This window comes from Diachasma alloeum, unplaced genomic scaffold, assembly GCF_001412515.2.
Source record: "Diachasma alloeum isolate Michigan unplaced genomic scaffold, Dall2.0 Dall_scaffold_00182, whole genome shotgun sequence".
Taxonomy (NCBI): Eukaryota; Metazoa; Arthropoda; class Insecta; order Hymenoptera; family Braconidae; genus Diachasma; species Diachasma alloeum.
In genome coordinates, this window is record NW_021680348.1 from 384,700 (window position 1) to 403,404 (window position 18,705).

At 34.0% G+C, this 18,705-nt stretch overlaps 1 protein-coding gene across 4 annotated transcripts in view; it reads right to left on the reverse strand.

The window, feature by feature from the left end:
• Nucleotides 1–9,840: 9,840 nt before the first annotated feature.
• The window catches only part of LOC107046442 (plasma membrane calcium-transporting ATPase 2), a 175,320-nt gene continuing 166,455 nt past the window's right edge, over nucleotides 9,841–18,705 (reverse strand). For 3 of the 4 annotated variants that reach the window (XM_015269099.1, XM_015269105.1, XM_015269091.1), the window contains one exon: nucleotides 9,841–13,565. In XM_015269099.1, the coding sequence (XP_015124585.1) occupies nucleotides 13,344–13,565 (222 nt within the window). In that variant the 3' untranslated portion in view covers nucleotides 9,841–13,343. The remainder of the gene's footprint in view (nucleotides 13,566–18,705) is intronic. The other variant, XR_001461568.1, reaches the window with a different exon arrangement.

The following is an 18,705-nucleotide window of genomic DNA, read 5'->3' on the forward strand; positions in this document are numbered from 1 at the left end:
GAATTATTTTTTTCGTGTTTCACGTAGTTTTTTAGGTCCTTTATATGATATGCGAGTCATTTATGAGAAAACTGATTTCATTTGCGCCGTATCGACCTTTTTTAAATAGTTATTTTCATCACAAGGTCCACAAAGTATTTTCTGACGAATGTGGCTTTGTAAATTCTAATTCTCTTAGAATTATAATCACATTTGTCACAAAATACTTTTGGACCGTGTGATGAATGCAATTTTTCGTTAGAGGGCCCGGTAAACCGCGATCTAACCGAGCGAAGCGAGAAAATTCTTCTCACGAAAATAATTTTTCCAAATAAAAGACTCAAAAATTTCAATTTTCTCAGGAGGAACATTTGTTTCTCAATATTCAAAACATTTTGAGATAAGGTAGTCCTCATGATTTATCCACCAACTCGACCGTTTGACGAATAAAAAAATATAAATCATGAAGAATGAATTTATTTTTACTTAGTTTTTTATTCAACAAACGGTCGAATTGGGGAAAACATTATGAGAACTAACTTATCAAAAAGATTTATTTCTCCGCTAAAAATTGAAATTCTTGTGTCTTTTGCTGGAAAAAATTATTTAAAAAAGATCAATGCGGTATCAATGGCATCGGTTTTTTTCATAAATGACTCACGTACATATCCTACAAAGAACCGAAACAACTACATGAAAAAACATTTGTTTACTAATTTTTATCTATGAAACCGTTGCAAATTCATACAAATGTTTCAGAACTTGCCAAAAAAAAAGTTTCCCGGCCACAAGAGTCGAATTTCTAATTGTTTATTAAGAACTTGTAATCGCCAGAATAATCACAGGAGTTCGACTCCGGGAGCTCGATATTCGGATTCAGCAGGTCAAAAAACAAAATCCAGTGAAGAATAGTATATTTCAGTACATGTGGGGCAATATCGTCTTTAACGTGTGTGGGGTTTACAGCATGAGCCGAAGGCGAGTGATGTACCCACACACGTTAAGGACTAAATTTCCCAACAAGTACTGAACAAAATTTTATGTCACGAAGCCTGAAACCGGCTGAATTAGACACGAGACGCGAAGCGTCGAGTGTGTAATCCAGCCGGTTTCAGGCATAAGTTGCATAAAAATATTTATATCTATAATTTATGCAAAAACCTACATGTTTGTTTCGAATCGTCCCGCTCGGTCGTCACGCCCGATTGGTTGTTTCACAGGGAGGGTTGGGGAAAATGCATTAGTGGAAGGGACAAAAGCGCAAGAGGAGAATTATGCAAACAGCGGGGTTCTACTGTACAGCAAAATGAATGTAATTCACTTACCTGACTTCACTTACCAGTTGGGGTCACTAAAATTTTTGAGGTAATGACGGGATAAATTTCAAATATTTTCTTGGTGGAGTGACTTAATCTGATGCCTGTCCTCTCAAATTAGTTGGATAATAGATTCGATCTTCATAAATAAATTATAGATTCTGCATTAATGTATTGTAATAATTGTCTGGTCTTTTTAATCATACTGCCAATCCGATATAATCCGTAAAGGCATTGTTTATTTCTCTCAACTTTTCTTATAGTCAATGTAATAATATCAATATTATATTTTATTTTTATCGATAAATTGAAGTTGTTGTTGTTGTTTCTTTTATATATTTATATACATAATCATACAGCGTATTACATATCTAATGTTGTTTTTTTTTTCATCGTTTAGGATAAAGCTAGGACGTTTAGAGGTAAATGTGGTTTGGGGAAGATCGAAGGAGCCCCGTGGTTTAGGATTTTTTTTATTCTCAATGACTTGTTTTTTTCTTTATTTAGATTTTGTTATTTTCTTCTCATTACGCTAGATGTGTGGACAAGATAGAGAGGCAGGAGTGGAGTGAGTGGCGATAAGAAATAGATATAGCCCGAGGGATAAACGCTTTTTTTAGTTAGGTATAAATACTCGGAACTGAGATGTGAACATCTCGTTATTTAAATATAACTACAGCTGCAGATTCTGGGAAACTTACATAATCGTAAAAGACTTTACGTTTACAATAAACAATGTACAATATTAAATAACAGAAATTTTCCAGACACTACAAAATGCTGGATCACTTTATTCATTATTATTATTATATATAATTAATCGTTTTTTTGTTCTTTAACAAACACTTGCGATACCGTCTAATATATTTTTTTGTTCACAAATTTTCGAAGTTTCGTTCAAATTCACTCGGGATTTAAGTGACTGTTTGAGATAATTTTCATGTTGAAATTTGAGTATTTAGTTTCGAGGGAAAATCCCGAGTCAATTCGAAGTGCATTAGTCATTACGTCCACGGAGGTCTTTATTTATTTATTTTTATTAATGGAAATTCAATATCCTTAGGATTAATCATTTACGTGGTATCTTGGTATCTCAGAGTGCGATTAAAAGTGTGTGAAATTCATTCAGTTTAATAATTCTGTTCATTGAATTTACCTTTCAACTCGTGTGTCATCACTTCTAGAATTTCATAGGTACATTTTCGTTTATGTCCGTGGGAGTATCGATACTCCTGGTGAATTCACAAAGTCTTAGGAAAGTCGTTACAGGTTGCCGTCGCAGTAAACATCTACTGCAAAATTTTCTCCAAACTTGTTTGGTGGTTCACAATTTTTTTAAAACAATGCTTGTCGAACAATATCGATGACTTTCTCAAATGGATGCGATGCATTAACAGACCAGGGACCATACCTATGTTTTATCTATCATTACATGACTGGTTATAATCATCCTTCAATATCATCAATTTTTTTTTATCTATTTCATTTTCTTTTTCTTCGTTTTCTTCACTTCTCTGCGCGCATTATTTTTAACAAGTGCATGTATTTTTTTCCTTTTGTTGTTTCAGTTGTAGTGAATTAAGTAGCTCCATAGATCGATTTAATCTATTACGCGCAAGGAACGTTGTCTGACTTGTAGCTTTTGCCTGACTTTCGTCTCAATTAGATTCTTGTCAAGATTTATCTACAACATTGAATTGTTACCTCAAGCTTTCGATTATTCTTCCATAGATTATTTCTCATATTAACTCCCTTTAATGTAATTCAATTTTTTCAATTTGAACTACCGTTAAATCGTGATTATAGTCGAGTGCAATTAAGTTTTCCACATTCAAAGAAGACAATGAAAGCACGGAAGTGAGTTTTTGATACTTTATTGCACTCAATCCCACCGGTGCATTTCTCAAATCAGTCATATAACTTTCTCTTTTAAAATTTATTCACCATCATTTTTTTCATTAATTTTTCCTCGAGTATAAGTGGGGCAGTGCTTTATGTAGGGGAGGGTGGGGTAAAACGGACACTTTTGGCTTTTTTTTAAATGTTAATGAGGGGTTGAAATGTTGATGAAATTTAATTTTTTTTTTTTCAATAGAGAGAACAATTCTTTCCCTTTGTGATGAGCCTAAACTGTTATAAATTATTTTTAAAAAGTTTAAAGTGTCCATTTTACCCCACCCTCCCCTACATAACGTAGGCGAGATTGAACCCACGGCGCCATTGAACGCAGCCCTATCGCCATTTATTTTCACTTTCTATTTTTTTACTAGCTCTCATACAGTATTGTATAAGTCGTTTCCAATCCTATGTTTGAAATAAATTCAATCTTATTGATTCGACCCATAATAATAAACAGAAATTTAAATCCTATCATTATAAACGTGAAAAATTGAGTCTTAGCGAGCAGAGAAAGAGCTTTATGCAATGGGATTTACTCAAAAATCATTACTCGTTTTCTCCTGCACAAATGGATCTAAATTCACGTTTGTCGTGTTCTCATTTTTTATTTCTTTTCATTATGACATTCATAGTTTTTCATTTTGAAGTTTATGAGATTCTGTATTTCTTTCTTTTGATGATATTAATATTGAAGGGACTATGCCATGCATTAATGCAGGATCTAGTTTGTATTCGCTTTATATTTGCATTCTTCTTCTCTAGAATGTCGTGGTTGAGGAGGAGACGAGAGCTTAATGACGAACCATCAAATGAACGGGAGAAGCAGCGGCTTTTTCTATGAACATGACTGTTTTCAATTTTTTATATTGTTCTATGATTCCTCAAATAGTTTTGAACTGAAAAAGACCTTGCGTTGGACATTGTGCTGTTTCATGCAGACGATATTTATAATATTGACGGTTAGAAATCAATAAAAATCTGTTTCATAATGCATTGGAAACTTCTTCATTTTTATAAATCTTTTGGATAATCTAAGAAATAAATTCAACTGTTTTTACTAATACACTCACTAGGTCGTTTTTATTTTCTATTTATTTATGATAGAATTCGCACAAAATTTGGATCGAGAATAGCAAGAAAATGATAACAACCATTTACAATTATCAAGAATTTTCGTGCAGCAAGGAATAACACTCATCCAACCTGTTCATTATATATCTCACCACAGCTTTGTTCTTCAATTGAAAATTTCTCTTATATTATCGTTAATTGCAATAACTGAGTATCTTCACTTAAAGCATTAATCATTTCAAATCCCTATCATACACTAATTAATAACAGTAACGACAGAAAAATATGATTTTATTCTGAATAACGAAGTTAACTCTTTTATATGCATAATTATTATTTTTTCGTCTAGTGTTATTTTCCTTGAATTTCTTTCTCTTCCGTCTTCTCGCTCTGCTACTTCGATTTTCAGTGAGTCTAGATTATCCCAAGGGCACCAATGATTGAATAAAAAATGAAAAATCAATGACTCTACTAGAGGGCTACCTCAATTTTATAAATTCATTTTCACATGCTTATCCATCGTCGGGCAGTAGCGGCATGCGGGAGAGTGCAAATCGAATAGTAGACTTCTTCACAGAGCTTTCTTCTTTTCTGCTATTATTGATTATTCAAAAACTTATCTATCATAATCGAACTCGAACATAACAGTTAGGCGAGAGCGTCAGTGTTTGTTTAATTTACAGGAGCGTACATTTCACAGAATGTTGAAGACTCTCATGAATGCAGGTCTATGTCTAGAGTCATTTCAACTGAGAATATCCGATGGAACTTTAATATCCAATGATGCTGCAGGAAGCCTTCGAAAATTCGTCCCAATAACTAGATTCGTTACGTTTTAATAACAATGTCGAATTCATCCTCTTAAATTGAATTTCTAAGAACCGAGAGAGATTGATAGGTAGACAGACATGCAGACCGACAAATTTACAGACATACTCCCGTAAAAATAATTTTAAAACGAGAGAATCTCAAGTCCAGTGGCTTCAGAAGTTATAATTAGGAAATACCCGAGTTAGAAGTCATATGTACAAGTTTTTTGCTGTTAAATATTTAATTATTGTTAATGTCATTTAAAATGTAGTTTTTTTTCCAATTATCTAGCAATTTATGTTATCCTAATGCGTTTGATTTTATATACACATACTCTGTTCAATGCATGACAAACATGTCATTGGTAGAAGTTTTATTAATTATTAATGCGTTATGTCTAAGCACAGGTCGCCTCTGGTGAATCGAATAAGAACGTTTACTTAATGGATACAGATTTTTTTTTTAAATATACAATGATGAAGTATACATTGCCATGGATGCAGTGAAAATAGAATGTTTCTTTTAAATATAATCATCTTTTTGCTCTTTAATGTTCCGTTACAATTTCGATAGTGATGGAGGCATCAATGATAACAGGATTTCGGGTTCTCGGCGAGCTTTTTCTTTTTTTTTTTTTTCAAATTTAAGGCTCGGGTGTACTATCGTTCGAATGTTATCGGGATTTTTTTTATCTTTCGTAGTCCAAAATTGTCAATTGAGTGGTACATCATGTAGGAATTCTCAAAAATTATGATAGAATGATAAAAAAAAAAAATAGAAAAAATTCTGAACTTTTTCAAAGAGCGTTTTTAATTGAGATTCAGAATGAGTTGAAAAAAGTGAAAATTACAAATATCTGATTCGCTGTGGCAAATTATCTATTAGCTGTCATTTTCCATGGTGGATAACAAAACACTAACCCCTCATGGGAAGTGACAGCTAGGTATGTCAATTTTCAAAACAGTGATAAAAGTTATGTGATAAAAGTGTGATTAAAAAATTCTCCAAAATATTACAATACTTTTTTCAAAGAGCCTTTTCTGTAATAAATGTCTCTGTGCAGTGTGGGAAAAGATTTACGAAATCAGTCTTCCCCCCACATAGGAAAAAATCGTATAGAATCTTTCTATACGGACTGTGTATAGCATTTCTATAGGTTTTTCGTATGATATTCGGATATTTCTATACGAAAATTTCCTATACGGTTCATTTCTATACGAATTTCTACACGAATTCGTATAGAAATAATCCGTATAGGGAATTTTTGTATAGAAATATCCGAATATCATATACGAAAAACCTATAGAAATTCTATACGCAAATCGTATAGAAACTTTCTATACGATTTTTTCATACGTGCCTGCATGATATTAGGTGACAGGCCGCCATTTGTCACTGTAAATCAGATACATTTTTCAATTTCTTGTTACTCAACTTATTCTGAATATAAATTAAAAATGCTCTTTGAAAAAATTAATAATTTTTTCTACTTTTTTTGATTATTCATTCATGATTTTTCAAAACTTCTGCATGACGCAGGACTTAATTGACAATTTCAGATGACGAAAGATAAAAAAAACATCGAGATAACGTTCGAAAGATAGTACACCCGGGCCTTAAAATAATTATATAGCAATTGTTCTTGATGAGTTTGTCGGTAATCTCATGAATACACTCCGCAGATGGACGAATGAAATAGGATTGTGGGCGCATTGATATTCGTTGGATGAAAGCAGAAATTATGGAGCTTAAAATATAACACATTTGGTCCCAACCGCGGCGAGACAGATAAAACAGATAATAATTATTCTCTCATTGAATACGGATATTATATTTTTTTAGTGTCACTGTCAACATAAACATACTCAACGACCGAACGAACGAATTCACACAAACTTTGGACTACGTGTAAGATTATAATTCCATTCGGGAGGGAGGGAGAGCGATTTTACTTTTAATTTGTTATATAAATTCTATGAAAACTTGGGGATGAACTCACGTTGATGACGATAGATTTAATTAGGAAAGAGAAACATGAAATCGTTAAAAATATCAAACATCAGAAAGTAACTTAATTAGTTCTATGATTAAATTTCTTATATAAGTATATATCTTCAATATGTATTTAGAACTCAAAAACTCGTAGAACTTTTAGTATCATCATTTTTGCGCATCCGACTATAGCAAGAAATATTTAATACAATGCAGGATGTTGTGTGGGTCGACAATCGAACAATAATCAATTGCGAGAATTGATTGTAATTGTAGTAATATTAAGAGTGAAATCCTTATCAGTATTTTTTGACTAAGTGTGAATTTCACTATTCTTGCTTTCTTTTTTAATAATGAAAATGAATCATCGATGATTAATGTCCTTAATCGCATCGCAATAATTTCTTTACTTTTTCGTATTATAATCATGTACTTTCCACCTTTATCACTAATGATTCTAGTAGTATTAGATATTTGTAAGGGTTGAAATAGTCACAAGTTATTAACAGCAGTAATAGGAGCGGCTGTGATCAGCGAGTGAACAGCTTCACTCAGATAATTGGATTCCCTCATAATTCATGTCTTCATTGTTATTCAATTTTTTTCACTCTCATTCTGTTTTATTTATATTTATAAATACTTACAATACTTTTTTTTTACTAGTTCGATCACCGAGTCACAAGACACATAGTGGTGAATTATAATTTCTCTAATTCTTTCTGTTGAAACCCCTTCCTTTATTCGTCCCCGCGCGCGTGTCCTAATTCAATTGATTAATTTTATCTGTATGTTGGAACACAGATGAAAAAATGTCATAGAAAAATCTTGCGAATTCGTTAGACAATTCTATTGGATTTCTATTGAACTTTCTATTAGTTTTTGGCTAATTCTATTGAAATGTTCAACAGAAAATATTCTATAGAAAAAGTCAAAAATAATTCAAATATTCTGTACAACTTATTCTATTGAGATATTTTCTATAGAGATTCCTCGGGTCAAATTTTCTAAGTTGTTTTGTTTGATTTCCTTGATGAGAAGAAAACAAAAATAGAATGAAAATAAAAACCAAGAAAATTTGAAGCGAGGAAATTCTATAGAAAATATCTGAAAAGAATAAGTTACATAGAAAAATCGAGTTCTATTGACTTTTTCTGTTGCATATTTTCTATTGAACATTTCAATAGAAGCGGTCAAAAACAAATATAAAGTTCCATAGATATCCAGTAAAATGTTCTGACAAGTGCGCTAAGTTTTATATTAAATTTTTTCGTGCGTGAACTGAAGGCTGTTTTGCACACAAACATATTTGCAGATGTGCAAATCCATATTCTACACATCTGAATCCACACACAATCATTCTACACGTGCTCGATGTTTTTGTTTTGCACCAACATAATTGTTCCCTACATACTAAATTTTACACATGGCAGTTTTTCACATGTTTATCTCAACAATGATCCCAATGATACCGACACATACATGAGCTATACACTTATAGATTACACTGACTGTTCAGCACGGGTTGATTTTTTAAATTATTAACGCGAAAATAAACAGCACATGTGTAAGTTGTTTTTTTTTTCATGGGTTAGTTGAGTGCTACCAGTTTTACACGTGTGTAAGACTACGTTGCACAGCAGTCTGCAATCAGTCAACAATTGGACTGATCCTTCAAACAATGAAACAGCAATGGGATGAATCATTCATACTGTTATGTTAGATTATCGGACATACGTGTGAAACTGATTTACACATGTAAAAAAATATCTTGCACGCGTGCATCTTCACGTTAATAATGTGTGCAATTCATATGTGGGTCGGCGTCCGTGGGATCAGTGTACATGTGCATGCGGAAGACTGTCATGAGAGTAATTCTGTGTAAAATTTAGGTTGCAGGAAAAAATTATGTTAGTGTAAAAAAAAGTGTACATGTAGAATGACAGTATGTAGACTAGCGATGTGTGCATTTGCAAGTGTGTAAGTGTGCAAAACAGCCGAACTGAACACGTCCGAATCATCTTGATCGTGCTAATCAAAATCTTAAAAATAAATTGACTTTTATTCATAATTTTTGTTTATTTTGTGTTTAACAGTTCGTTCGTTCGACCGACAATGCATTGACATGCGGAGTCGCGAATAAAAACGAGCACCATTAATGCATTTTTTTCTGTTGGTGTTTATCTCACAATACAGAGTGCGTTAATTATCAAGATGGGGGGAGTGGGTGGAATAAGATAAAGAGGAAGCGGATGGTATCGATGAACGATGTCATTAATAGTATTAATAATTTAAATATACGAAATATAACAATAACAGTGAATAACACGATAACGATGACGCTCGCACCGATTCTTTCATTAGTTTTTTCCCATAATTTTTAATATTTGACTATACACGACGTTATTTTGTAACGATGTCACTGTGTTTGGACTCCTGGTCGCAAACGGGACGTTTGGATTTTTTCAACTTTTTTTTTATTATTCTTTAATAATTTTTTCATCATATTTGCATGAACTTGAAATATAACAGGCCAAGTTGCGCATTCATAATTATTTATAATTAGCGAAAAGGGACGAAGCTCGATCTGTCGATCGGTGTTAAATGATCGCTCCAATTCGTTGATTTAGTATATATATATATATATATATATATATATATATATATATATATATAAATCTTCAATTAAAAAGTTTAACGTGGGTAGATTATCTAAGCGTATCTAGCATTGTCAATTCAATGATACAGCAAAATCATTCACTTGCACTCATTTGCATTCAAATAAACATCATATTTATTATTATTATTATTATTTCTTTCCTTGAAAACAAAATTATTCTGTTGTTTACAATGCCTGACGCGAAAGATAGACCCATGATTTATTTTATTACATTCCTTTAGTTTTCTTTTATTTTTCATACTTAGTCATTACCTACATTACGCACTTGAATTATCCGCATGCACATCATCCCGGCAGTTTAAGTAGGTACTCCCCCTCAAGCATTAGAGGGACATAGAAACGCTCATTAAATTGAATATTTTTCAAATTAATTTTTTTATTACAAACAATTCTCTTTGATGCGACTCATGCCATCTAAAGTAATCCCTCTATGTAAAATGGCCATCGTTAAAAGTTAAAACCTCTAAGTTTCATCTTATATTAATAATTATTTATTTTAGGATTTTTTAATTCTGTTTAATTTTCCTCTTTATTCTCAAAATCCTCTCAAGAAAAACTAAGTCGACCTAAGTCGCATAACAAGAGAGCGAGGCGCAACGAGGACGCGACGTTTTTTACTAAAATTCGTAATGACACATGAAACGCAACGCGTTATTCTGTTCTCTCATTATCCATTTTTTATTAAAAAAAAAATACATTCCATGAATAACGAGCGGGCTATCTTGGAAAGCCCGCAGCATGTTACAGTTATCTCTCCCCTTCCTCTGGGACTTCAATATTATAATAATAATTATTTATCCCAAGTGGGTAACATTTTTAGCTACTTCCTCCTCGCACCCTCGCCGCAGCCACGCGCTTAGCACGCGGTTATTATTCTATTCTATATATTGTTTCTTTTCCTTTAGTTTACATTCTTCCCCCCATGTTCTTCTCTCATTTCCACGTCGAACTGTTCTTATGTTTAGGTACCTCGTGTTTTTTATGCCTCTTAATTTTTTTTTCCATCATTAAATGTGTAGTTATCCACGCGCTGCTATTAAATAACGTGTAACTTGTTTACACCCCTGTTCGCATTACCTCATACACAGTAGTTCGCATGTGTACGTGTCTTGTATTTTCTTTAAATTATTGTATTCTTATTTTTTTCATTTTATTTTTGAAACCTTATATTTTATTTAAGTTTTTTTTTCTTGTCAATTTGTCTTTACTTCACACTAGAGATACTCGACACAATCTAATCATAAATGATTAACACTTAAAATCATCAATCATACCTATTATTCGTCGCCGCGGCGCTTGGACTTGTACAATGTGTGGATTTATTATCCTAAGCGTAATTAAACGGCGGTCCGGCGGTGGTTACAATACTTTATTGAATATAGGTACTATTTAGAGTAAATACGCCGTAAGTATTCATAATAATTTCTTTTCTTTTAATGCATTTGTTCCTTTTTAAGTTCATTCTTTGTTCGTTAATCATTTTAGTTTCAATTAACCCCGTCCAAAAGCGGATTAATGTTTTTCATTTAATTTTTTTGTTTATTCAATTTTCCTTTTTTTCGTATTTCATCATCTACGTTAGAGGTACGGTCGATTTATAAGTACCCAATTTTATTATTATTTTTTTTTATTCGCGGTAAGGCACCCCCAGAGTTATTCGCGGAAGTACATTGATACAAACTAAATGACTAGATAATCCTTAAGTCACGTAACGGTGTAGCTTCGATCGCGCGACGGATAGGCAGGTGGTTAGTTCATTTATCTTAGTGGTTTTTATTTTTATCATTTACTTTTTTCTGTTGCTTTTTCAATTTCAATCATCATTTTAATGATACGGAGAAACCGAGGGGTAGAGAAATCAATTGTTATTTTTCTTCTTTAATATATAGTTAAAGCGAGAGCGAAAGAGAAAGAGATTTTTTTTTCGATTTCTCTCTTTGCGGCGGAGAGACGTGGCGAGGCTATGCGTGGCAGTTCCTGGAAAATTTTAATACGCTGGGCTTTTTTTCACGTGAGCCACTTGGCAGCTTTTCTCTCGTATCAATATTAAGGAGCATGACAGACTCAGATGAGTTTATTTTAACAGAAAATATTTTTTCTTGAATTGAGAATATGATGACTTGAAAGGTCGTGTCGTTGTAAAAACAGGGAAAATTCATTCTAAATTCGAATTGAGAGACCTAGTTTCCCTCTAAATTCATCCGTTTTGTAGCTGGAGAACTATTAGGTAAAAGCAGGTGGTATTTTTTTTTTCTTAATTTAGGGTGAAATTTCCCTGTCAATTTATTCCCACCCAGTGCATGTCATCGTGGTTCTGAATTGGAAGAGTTATTCTCAATCCAGTGATCAGTAAGCCAATGCATTCCATCATTCTCTTGCAATCAACATATTTACAACAATATCAAAATTGGGATTAAAAATGTCATTAGAAAACCAGGCTCACTTGAAAATACCCATATACCTCCGTGCTTGTGTGAATAACCCCGCAATATAATAATTATACGACTCTTGCCGAAGTACAATAGCGATTGAACAATCGCATGCATTTTAAAATACAAATCTAATGAACAAAAACAAATGGATATTACAATGCGATTAATTGGAATTGAAAAGTCAATTGTCACAGGTGCTTTAAAAATGAGTGAAAAAACGAAGTAACTAATATTGATTCAATACACGAGATTTGAGGTTCGTTAATTAACATACATTGATAAACAGAAGATACAAGAGAATTGTAAACAATAGACCAACAGTTAAGACGAAATTGGGAAGGCAGTGGTGCGTTATTTCGGTATTTTCTAGTTATCTTTTCTTTTGTTTAGTGCGACACTCGCCAATTAACAGACTATCTTGTTGATGTGCTTGGGCATATAAAATTAAGCACACATTGACACACAATGAAATACCCCCGTATATAAAAAGTCTCCCACAGCGAAATCACGTTTGAAGCGCAGAGCGCATGAACAACGTGCAAATTATGTGGAGTGAATCCGCTTCATCTCTTCCGCCTCCCTTTCCCTTTCCTCTGGCAATTAATATATATTCTTCCCCTCTCTTGTGTCGAATTTATTTCCTTTATCAACTCGTATGGAGAAAGAGAGACAGACATAGAGAAAGTTATGTATTTTATCTTAATTTTTTTTCTTCTTTTTCATTTGTTATCATTCTTTCATCAAAGGACCACCGCACATTGAGTCTCATCATCCGTTATTATTCGCGCACACCCGACGAGGAGACGTCTCCAGAGAGTTTTTCCCCGATAACTAAACAGTATTTAAATTATTATTATTTGTTTTTTAACATTCGCGCACATATTAAGCGAGGCCGCTTAGCCATCCGACGACAATTTTCCCCCACCTGCACTTGAATTTCAATTTTCACTCATTGTTGATTGAGAAAAATAAACAAACAAAGCTGTCATCACTAGTATCGCCGTGAACAGTGCGTAGATGACTCGGATAGTGTTTTTAAAGCTGCTTTAGTTCATAATTCACGCGTTCCTCGTTGTTCATCAGTCCGATGACATTAATGCGCTGCTTCCTTTTGATGATGTCAGTCTAGTATTAACAAATTGGCTTATTTTTTTTTATCTCAACTCATTAAACTGCCGTCTCTGTGTGACTGTGACTCGAGAGACGTTCAACATCAATTTCAGGTACGTTCAGTTCATCGGGTATGTTGTCCGCATAGTCGATACTGCTTGTTTGTGAATGCCGCTTGCTCAGCGATGACTGCTTCCGTAGTACCTCTGCTAGGGTCAAGCCGCTGTGCTCACCGTAACGCGTGTCTAGGCCCTGCCGAAATGCGTTCACTACGCGAATCTGGAACGCAACGTGTTGTACGTGATGAGATTAGTCTGTTCAACATTGTGTATCTTGAACATAATTAATAGCCATTAAAAATTTTTTATTTTTATAACGACGATGCATCTTAGTATGCATCATAGTGGGATGAAAGCGGAGGAATTTCATGGAAAGACTCCATTATTTTGACAGGTAGAGTGCAAGGATGGCTCGCGAAAAAATATATCACCGGTAAAAATAAGTCCAGTTCCACGTATTGCGATAAAATTTTGGATATTTCTTTTTGTTTCATATTTTTACTCCAGTATATTGCATGCAACCGGCTCATGCCAAAATAAATATGTGGGTTTTTCAAAAGATAGTTGAATGTAGAAAGGAAAATGTACTCGGGCTTTTCAGAAGACAGATCACAATTTTCTTCTATACAAAAATGACAATACTCGGGGAAAATAAATTGCTAAGAATGACGATGGAGATGTATGCACGAAGGGTGTAAAGACGAACAAGCGCGAGGAATATATTGTGGGATTTTTCGGAAGTTGTGTACGTCGCGGGAGAAAAAAAATCAAGCTTTTTCTCGTTCGAATGCAGTTTTTGCATTCGTTTTTCATGACACGAATGACGAAGGACATTTATATTGGAACAGATATACATAAACAATAAATGAAACAATTTATCACACGTAAAATAACCGAAACACTGTGAGAATATTGCATGCATGATTCACGATTAATATAAACCAGTCGAGCACACAATATGTGTCATGTATAATGAGTTCAGCCGAGCCATTCCCTACCAAATAAGCTATTGCATTTTGAATTCATATTCAACATTATGAGTGTAGTTCAATTATTTAGAAATGCGAACGAAAAATATTAGGCACATATAAGTGGTTAGAGTCGGAACCGAGTAATGCACAAGTATTTTCTGTCTTGAATTAGAAAAATTGAAATAAAATTAAGGACAATTTTTTCGGTTTGAGAACATGATGATATAAATGACATATATAGGAATTTGAAAGAAGTAGTTGGTAGAGTCTACGGCCAGACTGAGGAGATTGTGCCTTTAGTTTTCAGAGATGGAAGACAAGGATGTGAGTGGAGATAGGATAATGTGGGGGTAACTCTGAGAGGGATAATTTCCTCAATTCTACTATGGAATAGATAATAATAGGCCTCAAGATATTATCAGATAAATTAATCTTATGACATTAAAAGTTTTTCATCCGCAATTGCAAACATTTTTAATAAGTGACATTTGGACTAGACTTTCGGGAAATCTCGTCTTTGAAGAATCATATATTCCATAAATTTTCACATAATTTGATGAGGAATCGATGGAAACTGTAAATTTGATCCAATTGTTCGGGACAGTAAATGTTCACGTTAAATTGTAAATTCAAGTGAGTTGGGAAATTTTTGTCTTATTTCTACTTGAAATTATTCGAATTCTCTTGAATAATTTTACCTGAAATTTCATAAGTTTCTGGCCCTACATCGAATTTAATATCACTCTTCCGAAAATGACTTCCAAAATGAGGGAAAAAAGATTTTTTCAAAATTTCAATTAACAATTTCCACCTTTTTAATAACAATATATTCTCAACTAGGAAATATTAGATTCAATAATAGTGTTCTCAATTCGAGAAAGAATGTTCCGATGTTTTACTATTCTGGAAATCAATGGAAAGTGGAAAGTTCAGTTTAAAAATTCAAGGAAAGTTCGAAAGAAGTAAGAAAATTCAGCTCATTTTGGTACTGAATATTTATGCTTTATCGAAACATTAAGTGGATTGTAAAATCTCTCCCCCAAATCGAATTCAATATTACTCTCTTGAAAATTACTACTAAATCGTCCATGAAATGCCAATTATTCTCCTTCTTACATGGAGGGAACAAGATTTTTTTTCAAAATTTAAGTTGACGTTCCTCATCTTTTCAATAACAACATGTTCTCAACCAGAAAAATATTCTATATTTAAGACTAGTGTTCTCAATTCAAAAAAGAACGTTCCGCAGTAGTCTTCTATTCTAGTTTCAATGGAGGATATCAAGTGAAATAACATGTGGGCAATTACATAGCTTCAAGCACATTGTTGTAAGCTCGGGAAAGAACTTTCCTCCGCTTGTATTGGCTCAATTAAATTCCAGTTTCTCCCCTATTTTTTTTTCTTCTGCAATACTAGTCATTGAAACTGGGTTAGACGAGAGAGCATGTCTTCGTGCCACTTGCAGCGGCTTCCCAGCGCAAGCCCGACTATCGCTGCGGTGAAGATAAACACAAAGCTCTTTGAGATTAGCTCTAAAAAACAAGGTATACTGGGAGAGCTTCCGTAGGAGGAATTTCCGAAACTAAAAGCGGTTGAGGCTTGCATTACAGTTTCTCTTGGCAGTGCAGCATTTGGAAATACTTGTTTCATTCTTCTTCAGAGGCAAAGGAAATATTCAGAGTATATTATGGATGAAAAGCTGAAAATCTCGGGATACTCCGGGAGTAAACTGGAAAGCTGATGAGGAATTTGTACCTCCCCCGCCTGCATGAATCACTTAGGTTCATTTTTCCTTCATTTGTCGTGTTTATTCTTATTTAATTTCAAAAGTCGAGTGGTAAAATGTAACAAACTAAATGTGATTTTTTTAAATCGAGACAATAATATTTTTGTCAGTGAAGAATATGGAAGTTGTCAATTTCAGCGTAAATAATTCAAACCCAAAAATAAAATATCCTGTTCCGTACTGCTCTTCACTATTCCTTGCCCAGGAATTGGCATTGGCCCTTCCCCAAACTCGTAAAAGTGAAAATCACTACGGAAAATATCGTCCACGCCTAGTGTCATGGTTTTTTTTTACTTGCGTGGTTAACTACACGAGTAAAACATCCCAGGGCACTCGTCCTGAAATATACTGTTGTACAAAAGTATCTCCATAAAATTGATTCGTTCATCAACCACTGAAAAGAAAATTGTTTAATCGACAATTTAATAATATTTTTGTATCAAAAATTTCCGATGAAGTAATTTCGAAATCCAAAAATTGAGAATTTTGGATTTTTGGTGAAAGAATAGCTTCTTTTTAGTCAAGAGCTGGAATTGTTGAATTGAGAATCTTGATTCTAAAAAAACAAAGCACAAAAATTCAAATTAATTACCGGATTCTTGAATCAAGTATAGCATTCTTAATGCAAGGTTGTTTATTCCACATCTTCTTTAATTGCACATTCCTTCCCGAAACCAGTGGAAAAAATGTCAAAGGACTCTTTCTCCAAAGACTTATTTACAAAGACAATCCCTGAAGTTTTTTTTCTGGAATCACACTTCGTCCCGATATTTACATATATAATACAATATGGAAAATCGGTTTGTTATGTTCTACCACTCCACTAGTGATTTATTTTTATTTCCATCGTTGACTTGATACGATTATGAACACAACGACTGCGTGACAGCAGATTTGGGACTTGGGAAATGGCTCGTTCGTGCCAGTAAGCGTGAATACAGAAATTTGTGGTAATAAAGCATCGAGTTGTTTGTTGCTGAAATTCAATGCTAATGTAGATAATCACCGCATCACTCTCGAGCACAGTCATCAGCTGTAAAAAAAATCAAGCTTGTTTTTCAGCAGGCAGATTGCATACTCTAAGTGACAAGCAATATTCTGGAGTAAAGCATAAAAATTTGATATACAATGGGCGAGTAATTTATTCCTTAAAAAATGTCGCCATGAATATTCAGTGGCATTTTTTTATAATTCACAAACCTTTTATGAGATACTTTACTCGCCCATACACACAATAACTAAACTATTTGTGCATGCATCATCCGAGTTAATCATAGGACAATAATGTATCAACATCTACGTTCGCGATCCTTCTACCATCCGTCATATCCATCACCGCCTTATCATGATCGTCAGCTGCACAGTATGGCAATAATACAGAGTACATGTAAGATAATTAGAGAGACAATTCACGAAAAATGAAAATGCACGTATCACAGACATGGTACAGGACACGTGGGATGTCGAATATAGAAACAACAAAATAAACAAACATAAAGAGACTACCACCGCGATCACCCAGCCACCAACGATAATACGACAAAATGCCTGTTCTTTTGATACTGCATATACTTACGCGTCTTGTCATGTGTGCCGTTGCCAAGGCATCCCGAAAAAAGGGATAGGACATTAACTTTTCGATGTTTTTTTTAGGCAGGTGGATAGGTGTACTTTTGGCGTAGCTGGCAGGATATACAGCGAGAGAATTGTGTACCATGCACGAAGAGCATTGAAATCACTTTTTATACTTTTTTTTTTTTCGTAAATAATCTGCTGGCAGTAGGTGTGATAACACTCGACAAGGCGGCGCGGAAAATTGTTGCCAAAAACCATTTTGCCGTCTGGCTCATTTAATGCTTGTCTTCTTGATGGCCAACATTCGCAATTGTAATATTTTTTCTTTGTTTCCAATAAAACATAAGGATTAGAAATATTATGAGAATTGTCGAACGGTGCGAGGACTGCTTTTCATTTGGGACTATTATTCATCATCAACGAAAAATAAACATTCTCGACTTGTGTTGTCATGTTCGTTTTAGTATCCCAATGTAATGAGCACGAGAATGCAATCGTGATCATCAGAGAATCTCAATTGTTTTCGTAACTAATGGCTATGTACATTGATGCAAAGCAGCAGGCACTAAAGTTGATCAAATCGGGTGGTTACGAATGATCATGGATGATTGGGTGTTGATTATCTGGAAGCTTTCAGGATATCATGAAATCATTCGTTTCACAGCGAATTTCTGGGTGCACAGGAAGATTGAATGAGTCATCTTTCATATGAACATATCGAAGCGTTCTCAAAATATTAAACTACAGCGCTGAATCTGCTATTGAAATGGCGGCCGATGAGTGACGAATAGCTGGTGTATCACGTAAATTAACACGTCGATGGATTGACTTATTAATGATCAAGCTGTCGACGTGTCATATCTCTGTCAAAACCACGTGAATCTACATTCCAGTGATTTTATGCCAGAAAGCACTGAAAAACCGCAGTTCAATTGAATAAAAATTGCTAACGAAAGATTTAATGGGGAAGCGTCTGGAAGTGATATTTTTCCTCTACACACAGAAGCAGAAAAGGCGAAGAAAAGTGA